The 11,626-nt window shown below is 47.0% G+C and overlaps 1 protein-coding gene across 4 annotated transcripts in view; it reads left to right on the forward strand.

Annotated features, from left to right (window-relative positions):
• PCNX3 (pecanex 3) overlaps nt 1-6,053 on the forward strand; it is a 103,596-nt gene extending 97,543 nt beyond the window's left edge. For 3 of the 4 annotated variants that reach the window (XM_067472535.1, XM_067472536.1, XM_067472537.1), the window contains exon 35: nt 5,473-6,053. In XM_067472535.1, coding sequence (XP_067328636.1) covers nt 5,473-5,637 — 165 coding nt within the window. In that variant the 3' untranslated portion in view covers nt 5,638-6,053. The remainder of the gene's footprint in view (nt 1-5,472) is intronic. The other variant, XM_067472538.1, reaches the window with a different exon arrangement.
• The last annotated feature ends 5,573 nt before the right edge of the window (nt 6,054-11,626 follow it).

Here is an 11,626-nt window from a genome sequence, read left to right on the forward strand (position 1 = left end):
CTGTTTTGTAGCAGGTTTCCTATGAGGCGGGTGAGATGGTCGTCCTTTGTGATACTATACATTTTTCTCAGGAGGAGGCGGTGGTTCACAGTATCATAAGCCGCTGTCAGGTCTATGAAGACAGCTCCTGGCCCTGGAACTCAACAAAAAAGCTCCTGTTTTGTCGCAGGTTTCCTATGAGACGGGTGAGATGGACGTCCTTTGTGATACTATACATTTTTCTCAGGAGGAGGCGGTGGTTCACAGTCTCATAAGCCACTGACAGGTCTATGAAGACAGCTCCTGGCCCTGGAACTCAACAAAAAAGCTCCTGTTTTGTAGCAGGTTTCCTATGAGGCGGGTGAGGTCGTCGTCCTTTGTGATATTATACATTTTTCTCAGGAGGAGGCGGTGGTTTACGGTATCATATCGATGGCCGTTTTGAGGGAACATTTCCCAGAGCGCCTCATCTCAATTTGGGGGGGATTTGGAGTGGCCGGCCCGCTCTCCAGGTTTGGCCCCTTGCGATTTTTTTCTATGGGGTTGTTTGAAATCCCGTGTTTTTGTGAACTGTCCAAGGACCCTCCAAGATTTGAAGACCAACATCCAGGAAGAAAGGGCCAACATAATGCCTGCTATGCTGGCAAGAGTCATGACAAATGCCAGAAATCGGTTTCCTCTTCGTGGAGTCTGTGAAAGATGCACATAATGGGTTTTAGTTCTGTGCATGTGCAGCTGTTCGGAACCTTCTAGAACAGCGGTTCTCAACCTGGGGTTCGTGACCCCCAGAGGGGTCGTTGGGCCATTTTCGGGGGGTCGCGAAGCTACCTTGGTTGCCTCCGCCCCCTCCAAAATGGCTGCCGACCCCCTGTTCCCGACAAAAAGCTAGCACTCCTGGTCAGCCCCTCCGCCCAGCCCGCGCACCTTTCCCAGCTCGGAAGGGCATGGGGCCCAGGCGGAGGGCTACACAAATTGCAAAGTCGTGCGGGCAGCCTTTCTGCCCGGCCCTTGCTATTTATGCTGGAGATCAGAATGCTCCTTGATGGCAGGGGAGCTATACATCCCAGTAGCTCCCAACTGCCAAGGTCTATTTTCCCCAAACCTCTCCAGTATTTTCTGTTGGTAATGGGAGTTCTGTGTGCCAAGTTTGGTTCAATTCCATTGTTGTTGGAGTTCAGAATGCTCTTTGATGGCAAGGGAACTATACATCCCAGCAACTGCAACTCCCACATGTCAAGATCTGTTTTCCCCAAACTCCACCAGTGTTCATATTTGGGCATATTGAGTATTTGTACCAAGTTTGGTCCAAATGCACAGTCGTTTGGGTTCACAGTGCTCTCCGTATGTAGGTGAACTACATCTCCCAAAAATCATTACCTATTCCTCCCAACCCCCTCCAGTATTTTCTATTGATCATTGGGGTTCTGTGTGCCAAGTTTGTTCCAGGTCTATAATTTGTGAGGGTCTCAGTGGTCTGTGGAAGTCAGAGCTGAATCAGTTGAAGGTACTGAGAGGAGATTCCATCTGAACATTAGGAAGAACTTCCTGACTGTGAGAGCCGTTCAGCAGTGGAACTCTCTGCCCCGGAATGTGGTGGAGGCTCCTTCTTTGGAAGCTTTTAAGCAGAGGCTGGATGGCCATCTGTCAGGGGTGATTTGAATGCAATATTCCTGCTTCTTGGCAGGGGGTTGGACTGGATGGCCCATGAGGTCTCTTCCAACTCTTTGATTCTATGATTCTATGATTCTACTGCAAATCCCATCATCCATTGTCCATACTCCCCGAGCATATTGTTTTTGTGATCAATTTGTAACAATGAAAATACATCCTGCATATCAGATATTTCCATTATGCTTCGTAAGAGTAGCAAAATTACTGATATGAAGTACCAACGAAAATATGGTTGGGGGTCGTCACAACATGAGGAACTTTATTTAGGGGTCACGGCATTAGAAAGGTTGAGAAACACTGTTCTAGAATATTCTGAAAGAAACATTTTGAGAAGGCCTCAGAGTGTGAGGTAGGTGTTAGTCTGTGAGAGAAGCCTCTGTGTGAGGTAGGCTTTGGTCTGTAAGAGAAGACCTCCCCAATACTATACATGCTTCAAGCGGGGACTGTGCTTTAGTTCCTTTTTCCGCGTGTATGGAGAATGGGGGACGTCACCTACCTAATTTGGTCTTCAAAACTACGTAAAACAAAACTTTAGGTATGCGCCTACATTATAAAAAAATAATTTCTGATTCATACAATGGGTTTTATTAAGTTTTGAAAAAAGGAAGTTATGCTCCTGCACCCTGTAGAACTGCGGGGTGTAAATACATCAGTGGGGGGAAATGAAGGCATCCCCAAAGAATATCAGAATCTGGAGGATGCAAAGGCGATTGGGAAATGTTCGGGGTATTTTTTAATAAGCTGAAGGGATGCAAATGCGGCTGAGCCGGAGAGGGGATGAGAGACCCCCCTCCAGAGACCTCAATGATCTCCAGCAGCCAATGGCGCTCGAGTCCTCCTCCTGCCCTTCAGAAAACAGGCACCTCCGCAGCGTTGTCCTGCGGGAAGGGAAGCCGGCCTAATAGCTTTCCATTAGCCCTAATCGGATTGCGGAGCTCAGAAGGGCACCCCACTGTGCCTAGCCACCTGGCAAGGGGGATGGATGGATGGATGGAGCCGCCGGCGGCACAGAGGAGACGGGGATGGGCGTGTAAAGTGCGTGCAAACAGCTGAGTGAGAGAAGAATGCCCTTGCATATGTGCAAACGATCTACATTTCCATAGTATCCTAACAAACGGGGGGGAATATACAATATTATAGGGTTGTAAGTGTTTCGGACCATCTGGCCATGTTCCAGAAGCATTCTCTCCTGATGTTTCATCCACATCTATGGCAGGCATCCTCAGAGGTTGTGAGGTATGTTGGAAACTAGGCAAGAGGGGTTTATATATATGTGGAACTTTGCTTGCTTCAACATGTGGCCTGCCTTTCTAATGCAGGAAACGGCCACATTAAGAGTTATCAAATGCTTTTTCGTCATCTAAAAATATGCATATAGATTCAAATGCCCTTGTTGAAATATTGAAAAGAGATCAACCAAAGGAGCTGCTAGACCAGACCTGGGCCAAGCCCTCCCTTCAGATATTTTGGACTCCAACTCCCACAATTCCTAACGGATTGTGGGAGTTGAAGTCCAAAGCACGTGGAGAGATGGCCAAAGTTGATCAATGCCTTATTAACCATCCCGAATCTTAGCGTCACCGTCAAATGAGAAAATTTGAGGGAAAGACGCAAGTTGGAATGTCTCTTCATCTGAGTGGAATGTCCAGGGTGGGTAACCGCAAGGGTCAAAGCTCTCCAAAGCTCTGTATAGAAACCTCCACAGAAAGAAGTAGACTCCACCAGATTCCCAGGCAGCATAATCTTTTGGGCGAGTGGGCTGATTAACAAAAGACCCTCATCATGAATGTACTGCAGAGTAACTTATCAGCATCGCCGTGACCCAGCACCAGTAGCCCAAAGTGCAGACCAATGTTATCCCTTCCATAGGAAGCTTTTCCTTGTAGTAAAATAATGTGGTTGCACTATTTACAAGAACAAGGTTTCGATGACACAAATAAAGCTCAGCCTTCACACTGGAACTTCACACACGAGGCCTTCTCATACCGAGGCTTACCTCAAACAAAGGCTTCTCTCACAGACTAAGGCTTACCTCACACAGAGGTTTCTCTCACAGACTAAGGCTTACATCACACAGAGGCTTCTCTCACAGACCAAGGCCTACCTCACACTGTGAGGCCTTCTCTCTCAGAGTAAAGTCTACTCCACACTATGAGGCCTTCTCTTGCAGACTAAGGTCTACCTCACACTGTGAGGCCTTTTCCCACACACTAAGGCCTACCTCACACTGTGAGGCATTCTCTCTCAGACTAAAGTCTACCTCACACTGTGAGACCTTCTCTTACAGACCAAAGCCTACCTCACACAGAGGCTTCTCTCACAGACTAACACCTACCTCACACTCTGAGGCCTTCTCTCACAGACTGAGACCTTTCTCCCACTGAGGCAAGTTAACAGTGACGCCTACTAAGCTACAGGGACACCTGCTTATATAAAACAAGGTTTCGATGACACAAATAGAGTTCAGCCTTCACACATGAGACCTTCTCATATCGAGGCTTGCCTCACATAGAGGCTTCTCTGACAGACCAAGGCTTACCTTGCACAGGGGCTTATCTCACAGAGTAAGGCCTACCTCACACTCTGAGGCCTTCTCTCTCAGACTAAAGTCTACCTCACACTGTGAGGCCTTCTCTCACAGACAAAGGACTACTTCACACTCTCTCACAGACTGAGACCTTTCTCCCACTGAGGCAAGTTAACAGTGATGCCTACTAAGCGCAAACCTGCTTATATAGAACAAGGTTTCCATGACACAAAGTTCAACCTTTACACTGGAACTTCACACGTGAGACCTTCTCATATCGAGGCTTGCCTCACACAGAGGCTTCTCTCACAGACTAAGGCTTACATTGCACTGAGGCTTCTCTCTCAGACTAAAGTCTACCTCACACTGTGAGGCCTTCTCTCACAGACAAAGGCCTACCTCACACTGTGAAGCCTTCTCTCGCAGACTGAGACCTTTCTCCCACTGAAGCAAGTTAACAGTGATGCCTACTAAGCTAACGCAGACCTGCTTATATAGAACAAGGTTTCCATGACACAAAGTTCAACCTTCACACTGGAACTTCACACACGAGACCTTCTCATATCAAGGCTTGGCTCACACAGAGACTTCTCTCACAAACTAAGGCTTACCTTGCACAGAGGCTTCTCTCACAGAGTAAGGCCTACCTTACACCGTGAGACCTCTCTCTCTCTCTTTCTCTCTCTCTCAGACTAAAGTGTACTTCACAATGTGAGGCCTTCTCTCACAGAGACCTTTCTCCCACTGAGGCAACCTAACACAGAGGCCTACTAAGCTACAGGCAAACCTGCTTATACAGAACTGCAGCTTTTGCTGAGACGTTGCATCCATTTTACCCTTAATTGCTTCTAATTAAAAATATCTATTTAATATATTGTCGAAGGCTTTCATGGCTGGAATCACTAGGTTCTTGTGGGTTTTTTCGGGCTATAGAGCCATGTTCTAGAGGCATTTCTCCTGACGTTTCGCCTGCATCTATGGCAAGCATCCTCAGAGGTGTGAGGTCTGTTGGAAGTAGGAAAAATGGGTCTATATATCTGTGGAATGGCCGGGATGGGGCAAGGAGCTCTTCCCTGCTGCAGTTAGGTGTGAATGTTTAGCTGATCACCTTCATTCGCATTTGAAGGCCTGCCTGAGCCTGGGAAAATCTGTTGCTGGGAGGTGTTAATCTGTGCCTGGTTTTTTCCTCTCTGTTGTTTAGCTGTTATAATTTTAGAGTTTTTTAATACTGGTAGCCAATATCTATTTAGTTTTGAATATTTCTGACCCCCTTTCCTCCTCCTCCTCTCCCACAGACCCCCGAGGCCTCCAACGACTGCACCCCGTTGCCTGTGGAACCTCCCGCCGCGCTCCAAGGAAGCGGCCCGGTCTCCGAACCCATTGTGACCGAATGGGGCCGGCCACGGGAAGAGGAAGAGAGCCCGGCCGCCGGGCAACCCCTCCTGGACCATCAGTACTGAATCCGGGGGACACCGCTCACCCTAAAACGAAACGAACCACGGGCTGGTCCCGTTTTTGACTCTCCCTTGGCCCTTTTTCGGGGGGGCGGGAACACGCTCTCCGCTTGCCCCTCCTCCTCCTTCAGGACCATGGACAGCAATAAGGGGAGGGAGGCTGCCCCCCTCCTGACCGCTGCAGCCTTCTGTGCCCCCATTTCCCCCTCTCCTGGCCCCCCACGACTTGCCTGCAGGGGCAGGCTTTACTCTTTTGGGGGGCAGCCAAGAGGGGGAGGACTCCACGCACCACCACAACCACCAACATTGCCCCTTTGCCCGCCGGCCTCCTGGTTTCCCCTTCAAGGACACTTCTGTTCGTTCTTTTCGTCCTTCCTGTTCTTGTCGTCAATTCTGGGGGTTAATAAGAAAAATAATTTTCATCCTCTGTTTTATTTTCTTCCTGCGTTCCTAACCTCGTTCGACCAAAGCCTGGATTTTGGGTGTTTCTCAACCTAGAAATCGGGGTGTCAGAGGAGTCGCCAAAGACCATCAGAAAACACAGTATTTTCTGTTGGTCATCTGGGGTTCTGTCCAAAATTGGTTCAATTCTATCGTTGGTGGGGTTCAGAATGCTCTTTGATTGTAGGTGGACTATAAATCCCAGCAACTACAACTCCCAAATGTCAAGGGCTATTTAGCCCAAACACTACCAGTGTCCACATTTGGGTATATGGAATATCCGTGCCAAGTTTTGTCCAGATCCATCATTATTTCAGTCCTTAGTGCTCTCTGGATGTAGGTGAACTACAAATCCCAAATTCAAGGTCAATGCCCACCAAACCTTTCCAGTATTTTCTGGTGGCCATCAGAGTTCTGTGTGCCCATACTCCACCAGTGTTCATATTTGGGCATATTGAATATTCGTGCCAAGTTTTGTCCAGATCCATCATTATTTCAGTCCTTAGTGCTCTCTGGATGTAGGTGAACTACAAATCCCAAACTCAAGGTCAATGCCCACCAAACCTTTCCAGTATTTTCTGGTGGCCATCGGAGTTCTGTGTGTCCATACTCCACCAGTGTTCACATTTGGGCATATTGAATATCCGTGCCAAGTTTTGTCCAGATCCATCATTATTTCAGTCCTTAGTGTTCTCTGGATGTAGGTGAACTACAAATCCCAAACTCAAGGTCAATGCCCACCAAACCTTTCCAGTATTTTCTGTTGGTCATCGGAGTTCTGTGTGCCATGTTTGGTTCAATTCCATCATTGGTAGAGTTCAGATTGCTCTTTGATTGTAGGTGAACTATAAATCCCAGCAACTACAACTCCCAAATGTCAAGGACTATTTTCCCCAAACTCCACCAGTGTTCACATTTGGGCATATTGAGTATTTGTGCCACGTTTGGTCTAGATCCATCATTGTTTGAGTCCATGGTGCTCTCTGGGTGTAGGTGAACTACAACTCCAAAACTCAAGGTCAATGTCCACTAAACTCTTCCAGTATTTTCTGTTGGTCATGGGAGTTCTGTGTGCCAAGTTTGGTTCAATTCATCATTGGTAGAGTCCAGATTGCTCTTTGATTGTAGGTGAACTATAAATCCCAGCAACTACAACGCCCAAATGTCAAGGACTATTTTCCCCAAACCACTAATGTTCACATTTGGTCATATTGAATATCCGTGCCAAGTTTGGTCCAGATCCATCATTATTTCAATCCTTAGTGCTCTCTGGATGTAGGTGAACTACAACTCCCAAACTCAAGGTCAATGCCCACCAAACCTTTCCAGTATTTTCTGTTGGTCATCGGAGTTCTGTGTGCCATGTTTGGTTCAATTCCATCATTGGTGGAGTTCAGAATGCCCTTTGATTGTAGGTGAACTATAAATTCCAGCAACTACAACGCCCAAATGTCAAGGACTATTTTCCCCAAACTCCACTAATGTTCACATTTGGGCATATTGAGTATTCATGCCAAGTTTGGTCCAGATCCATCATTCCTTGAGTCCACAGTGCTCTCTGGATGTAGGTGAACTACAACTCCCAAACTTAAGGTCAATGCCCACCAAACCTTTCCAGTATTTTCTGTTGGTCATCGGAGTTCTGTGTGCCATGTTTGGTTCAATTCCATCATTGGTAGAGTTCAGATTGCTCTTCGATTGTAGGTGAACTATAAATCCCAGCAACTACAACTCTCAAATGTCAAGGACTATTTTCCCCAAACTCCACTAATGTTCACATTTGGGCATATTGAGTATTCATGCCAAGTTTGGTCCAGATCCATCATTCCTTGAGTCCACAGTGCTCTCTGGATGTAGGTGAACTACAACTCCCAAACTGAAGGTCAATGTCCACTAAGCCCTTCCAGTATTTTCTGTTGGTGATGGGAGTTCTGTGTGCCAAGTTTGGTTCAATTCCATCATTGGTGGGGTTCAAAATGCTCTTTGATTGTAGGTGACCCATAAATCCTAGCAACTACATCTCCCACATTACAAAATCAATCCCCCCCCCCAACCACCATCAGTACTCAAATTTCGACGTATCAAGTATTTGTGCAAAATTGGGTCCAGGTCCATTGTTGTTTGGGTTTATAGTGCACTCCGGATGTAGGTGGCCTACATCTCTCCTAAATCACTGTTAATTCCAAATCCCTCCAGTATTTTCTGTTGGTCAAGGTGCTTCTGTGTGGGAAGGTTTACCCAATGCTAGTGTTGGTGGGGTTCAAAGGTGAACTATAAATCCCAGCAACTACAACTCCCAAATGTCAAGGTCTATTTTCCCCAAACTCCACCAGTGTTTACATTTGGGCATATTGAGTATTCATGCCAAGTTTGGTTCAGATCCATCATTCCTTGAGTCCACAGTGCTCTCTGGATGTAGGTGAACTACAACTCCCAAACTGAAGGTCAATGTCCACTAAGTCCTTCCAGTATTTTCTGTTGGGCATGGGAGTTCTGTGTGCTGACTTTTGTTCAGTTCCATCATTGGTGGAGTTCAGAATGCTCTTTGATTGTAGGTGAACTATAAATCCCAGCAACTACAACTCTCAAATGTCAAGGACTATTTTCCCCAAACTCCACTAATGTTCACATTTCGGCATATTGAATATCTGTGGCAAGTTTGGTCCAGATCCATTATTGTTTAAGTCCACAGCACTCTCTGGAGGTAGGTGAACTACAACTCCAAAACCCAAGTTCAACACCCACCAAATCCCTCCAATATTTTCTCTTGGTCGTGGGAGTTCAGTGTGCTATGTCAATTCTATCGTTGGTGGGGTTCAGAGTACTCTTTGATTGTAGGTGAACTATAAAGCCCAGCAACTACAACTCTCAAATGTCAAGTACTATTTTCCCCAAACTCCACCAGTGTCCACATTTGGGCATATTGAGTATTTGTGCCAAGTTTGGTCCCGATCTATCACTGTTTGAGTCCACAGTGCTCTCTGGAGGTAGGTGAACTACAACTCCAGAACTCAAGGTCAATGCCTGCCATGGTCATGGGAGTTCTGTGTGCCAAGTTTGGCCCAATTCCATCATTGGTGGGGTTCAGAATACTCTTTGATTGTAGGTGAACCATAAATCCCAGCAACTAAAACTCCCAAATGACAAAATCAATCACCCCCGAACTCCATCAGTATTCAAATTTCGATGTATCAAGTATTTGTGCAAAATTGGGTCCAGATCCATCATTGTTTGAGTCCATGGTGCTCTCTGGATGTAGGTGAACTACAACTCCTAAACTCAAGGTCAATGTCCACTAAACCCTTCCAGTATTTTCTGTTGGTGATGGGAGTTCTGTGTGCCGAGTTTGGTTCAGTTCCATTGTTGGTGGAGTTCAGAATGCTCTTTAAGTTTTCCTGGCTGTCTGGCATGTTCCAGAAGCATTCTCCCATGACGTTTCGCCCCCATCTGTAGCAGGCATCCTCGGAGATTGTGAGCTAATACCTCCCAACAAAGGATTCCCCCAGGTAGGAAGCAGCCAGGCTTTGAATCTACAAGGCTATTCAGTGGTAATCAAGGTGGCAGCTTCAAAGCCTGGCTGCTTACTGCCTGGGAGAATGCTTCGTTGGGAGGGCCAACTAACACCTCCCAACAAAGGATTCCCCAGGCAGGAAGCAGCCAGACTTTGAATCTACAAGGCTATTCAGTGGTAATCAAGGTGGCAGCTTCAAAGCCTGGCTGCCTACTGCCTGGGAGAATGCTTTGTTGGAAGGGCCAACTAACGCCACCCAACAAAGGATTCCCCCAGGCAGGAAGCAGCCATGCTTTGAATCTACAAGGCTATTCAGTGGTAATCAAGGTGGCAGCTTCAAAGCCTGGCTGCTTACTGCCTGGGAAAATGCTTCGTTGGAAGGGCCAACTAACACCTCCCAACAAAGGATTCCCCCAGGCAGGAAGCAGCCAGGATTTGAATCTACAAGGCTATTCAGTGGTAATCAAGGTGGCAGCTTCAAAGCCTGGCTGCTTACTGCCTGGGAGAATGCTTCGTTGGGAGGGCCAACTAACACCTTCCAACAAAGGATCCTCCCAGGCAGGAAGCAACCAGGCTTTGAATCTACAAGGCTATTCAGTGCTAATCAGGGTGGCCAATGGCAACATTCAAACCTGCCTCGAGCACACAAGAGTTCTTGCTCCCACCCTGGACATCATTCCGCAGATACATAAACCCCACTTGCCTCGTTTCCGACAGACAGACCTCCCAACCTCTGAGGATGCCTGCCATCGATGCAGGCGAAACGTCAGGAGAGAATGCTTCTGGAACTCATTCTGGAACTCATTGCAACACAGTGATTCTGCCGATGAAAGCTTTCGATTTTCAGGATCTTTGCAATGCAGATTTTCCTAATAATAGATAATAAATCTTTGGAGAGCTTCTGTTCCACCATTTCAAAGCTCCCTACTTGAGCGTTGATGGCATGATCATCAGCGTAGATTAAATTCTCTATCCCTTCTGGCAGTGGCTGATCAGTTGTATAAATGTTGAACATGGATGGGGCGAGCACGCTTCCCTGAGGCAGGCCGTTCTTCTGTTTCCACCATCTGTTTCTCCGGCCCTGGAACTCAACAAAGAAGCTCCTGTTTGGTAGCTGATTTCCTTGAGTGGTGATGGCACGATCATCAGCATAGATGAAGCTCTCTGTCCCTTCTGGCAGTGCATAATTATTTGTGTAGATGTTGAACATGGATGGAGCAAGCACGCTCCCCTGAGGCAGGCCGTTCTTCTGTTTCCGCCATCCGCTTCTCCGGCCCTGGAACTCAACAAAGAAGCTCCTGTTCAGTAGCTGATTTTCTTGAGTGGTGATGGCACAATCGTCAGCATAGATGAAGCTCTCTGTCCCTTCTGGCAGTGGCTGGTCATTTGTGTAGATGTTGAACATGGATGGAGCAAGCACGCTCCCCTGAGGCAGGCCGTTCTTCTGTTTCCGCCATCTGCTTCTCTGGCCCTGGAACTCAACAAAGAAGCTCCTGTTCAGTAGCTGATTTTCTTGAGTGGTGATGGCACGATCATCAGCATAGATGACACTCTCTGTCCCTTCTGGCAGTGGCTGGTCATTTGTGTAGATGTTGAACATGGATGGAGCAAGCATGCTCCCCTGAGGCAGAACATTCTTCTGTTTCCGCCATCCGCTTCTCCGGCCCTGGAACTCAACAAAGAAGCTCCTGTTCAGTAGCTGATTTCCTATGAAGCAGGTGAGGTGGAAATCCTTTGTGATATTATACATTTTTCTCAGGACTTGCAGTATGCAACCAAACAATAATATGATGAAGAATCTTATCTATGGCAGGCATGGGCAAACTTTGGCCCTCCAGGTATTTTGACCTTTGCGAATGTTTGATCTTGAAGCTGTCACTTGTGGTCCAGTACGAGTGCCTTCCAAGTGTGATAATAATCATGAGGATGGTGATGATGTTCTGATTGCAAAAGACGTTGAGATAAGAAGCAAAGAAAGAAAAGTGACACCAACATTGGCACTTGGACATTGCTTTCAAAGCTTTATATATTCAAACTAGCCTT

Source organism: Anolis sagrei, chromosome 12 (genome assembly GCF_037176765.1).
Source record: "Anolis sagrei isolate rAnoSag1 chromosome 12, rAnoSag1.mat, whole genome shotgun sequence".
Classification (NCBI taxonomy): domain Eukaryota; kingdom Metazoa; phylum Chordata; class Lepidosauria; order Squamata; family Dactyloidae; genus Anolis; species Anolis sagrei.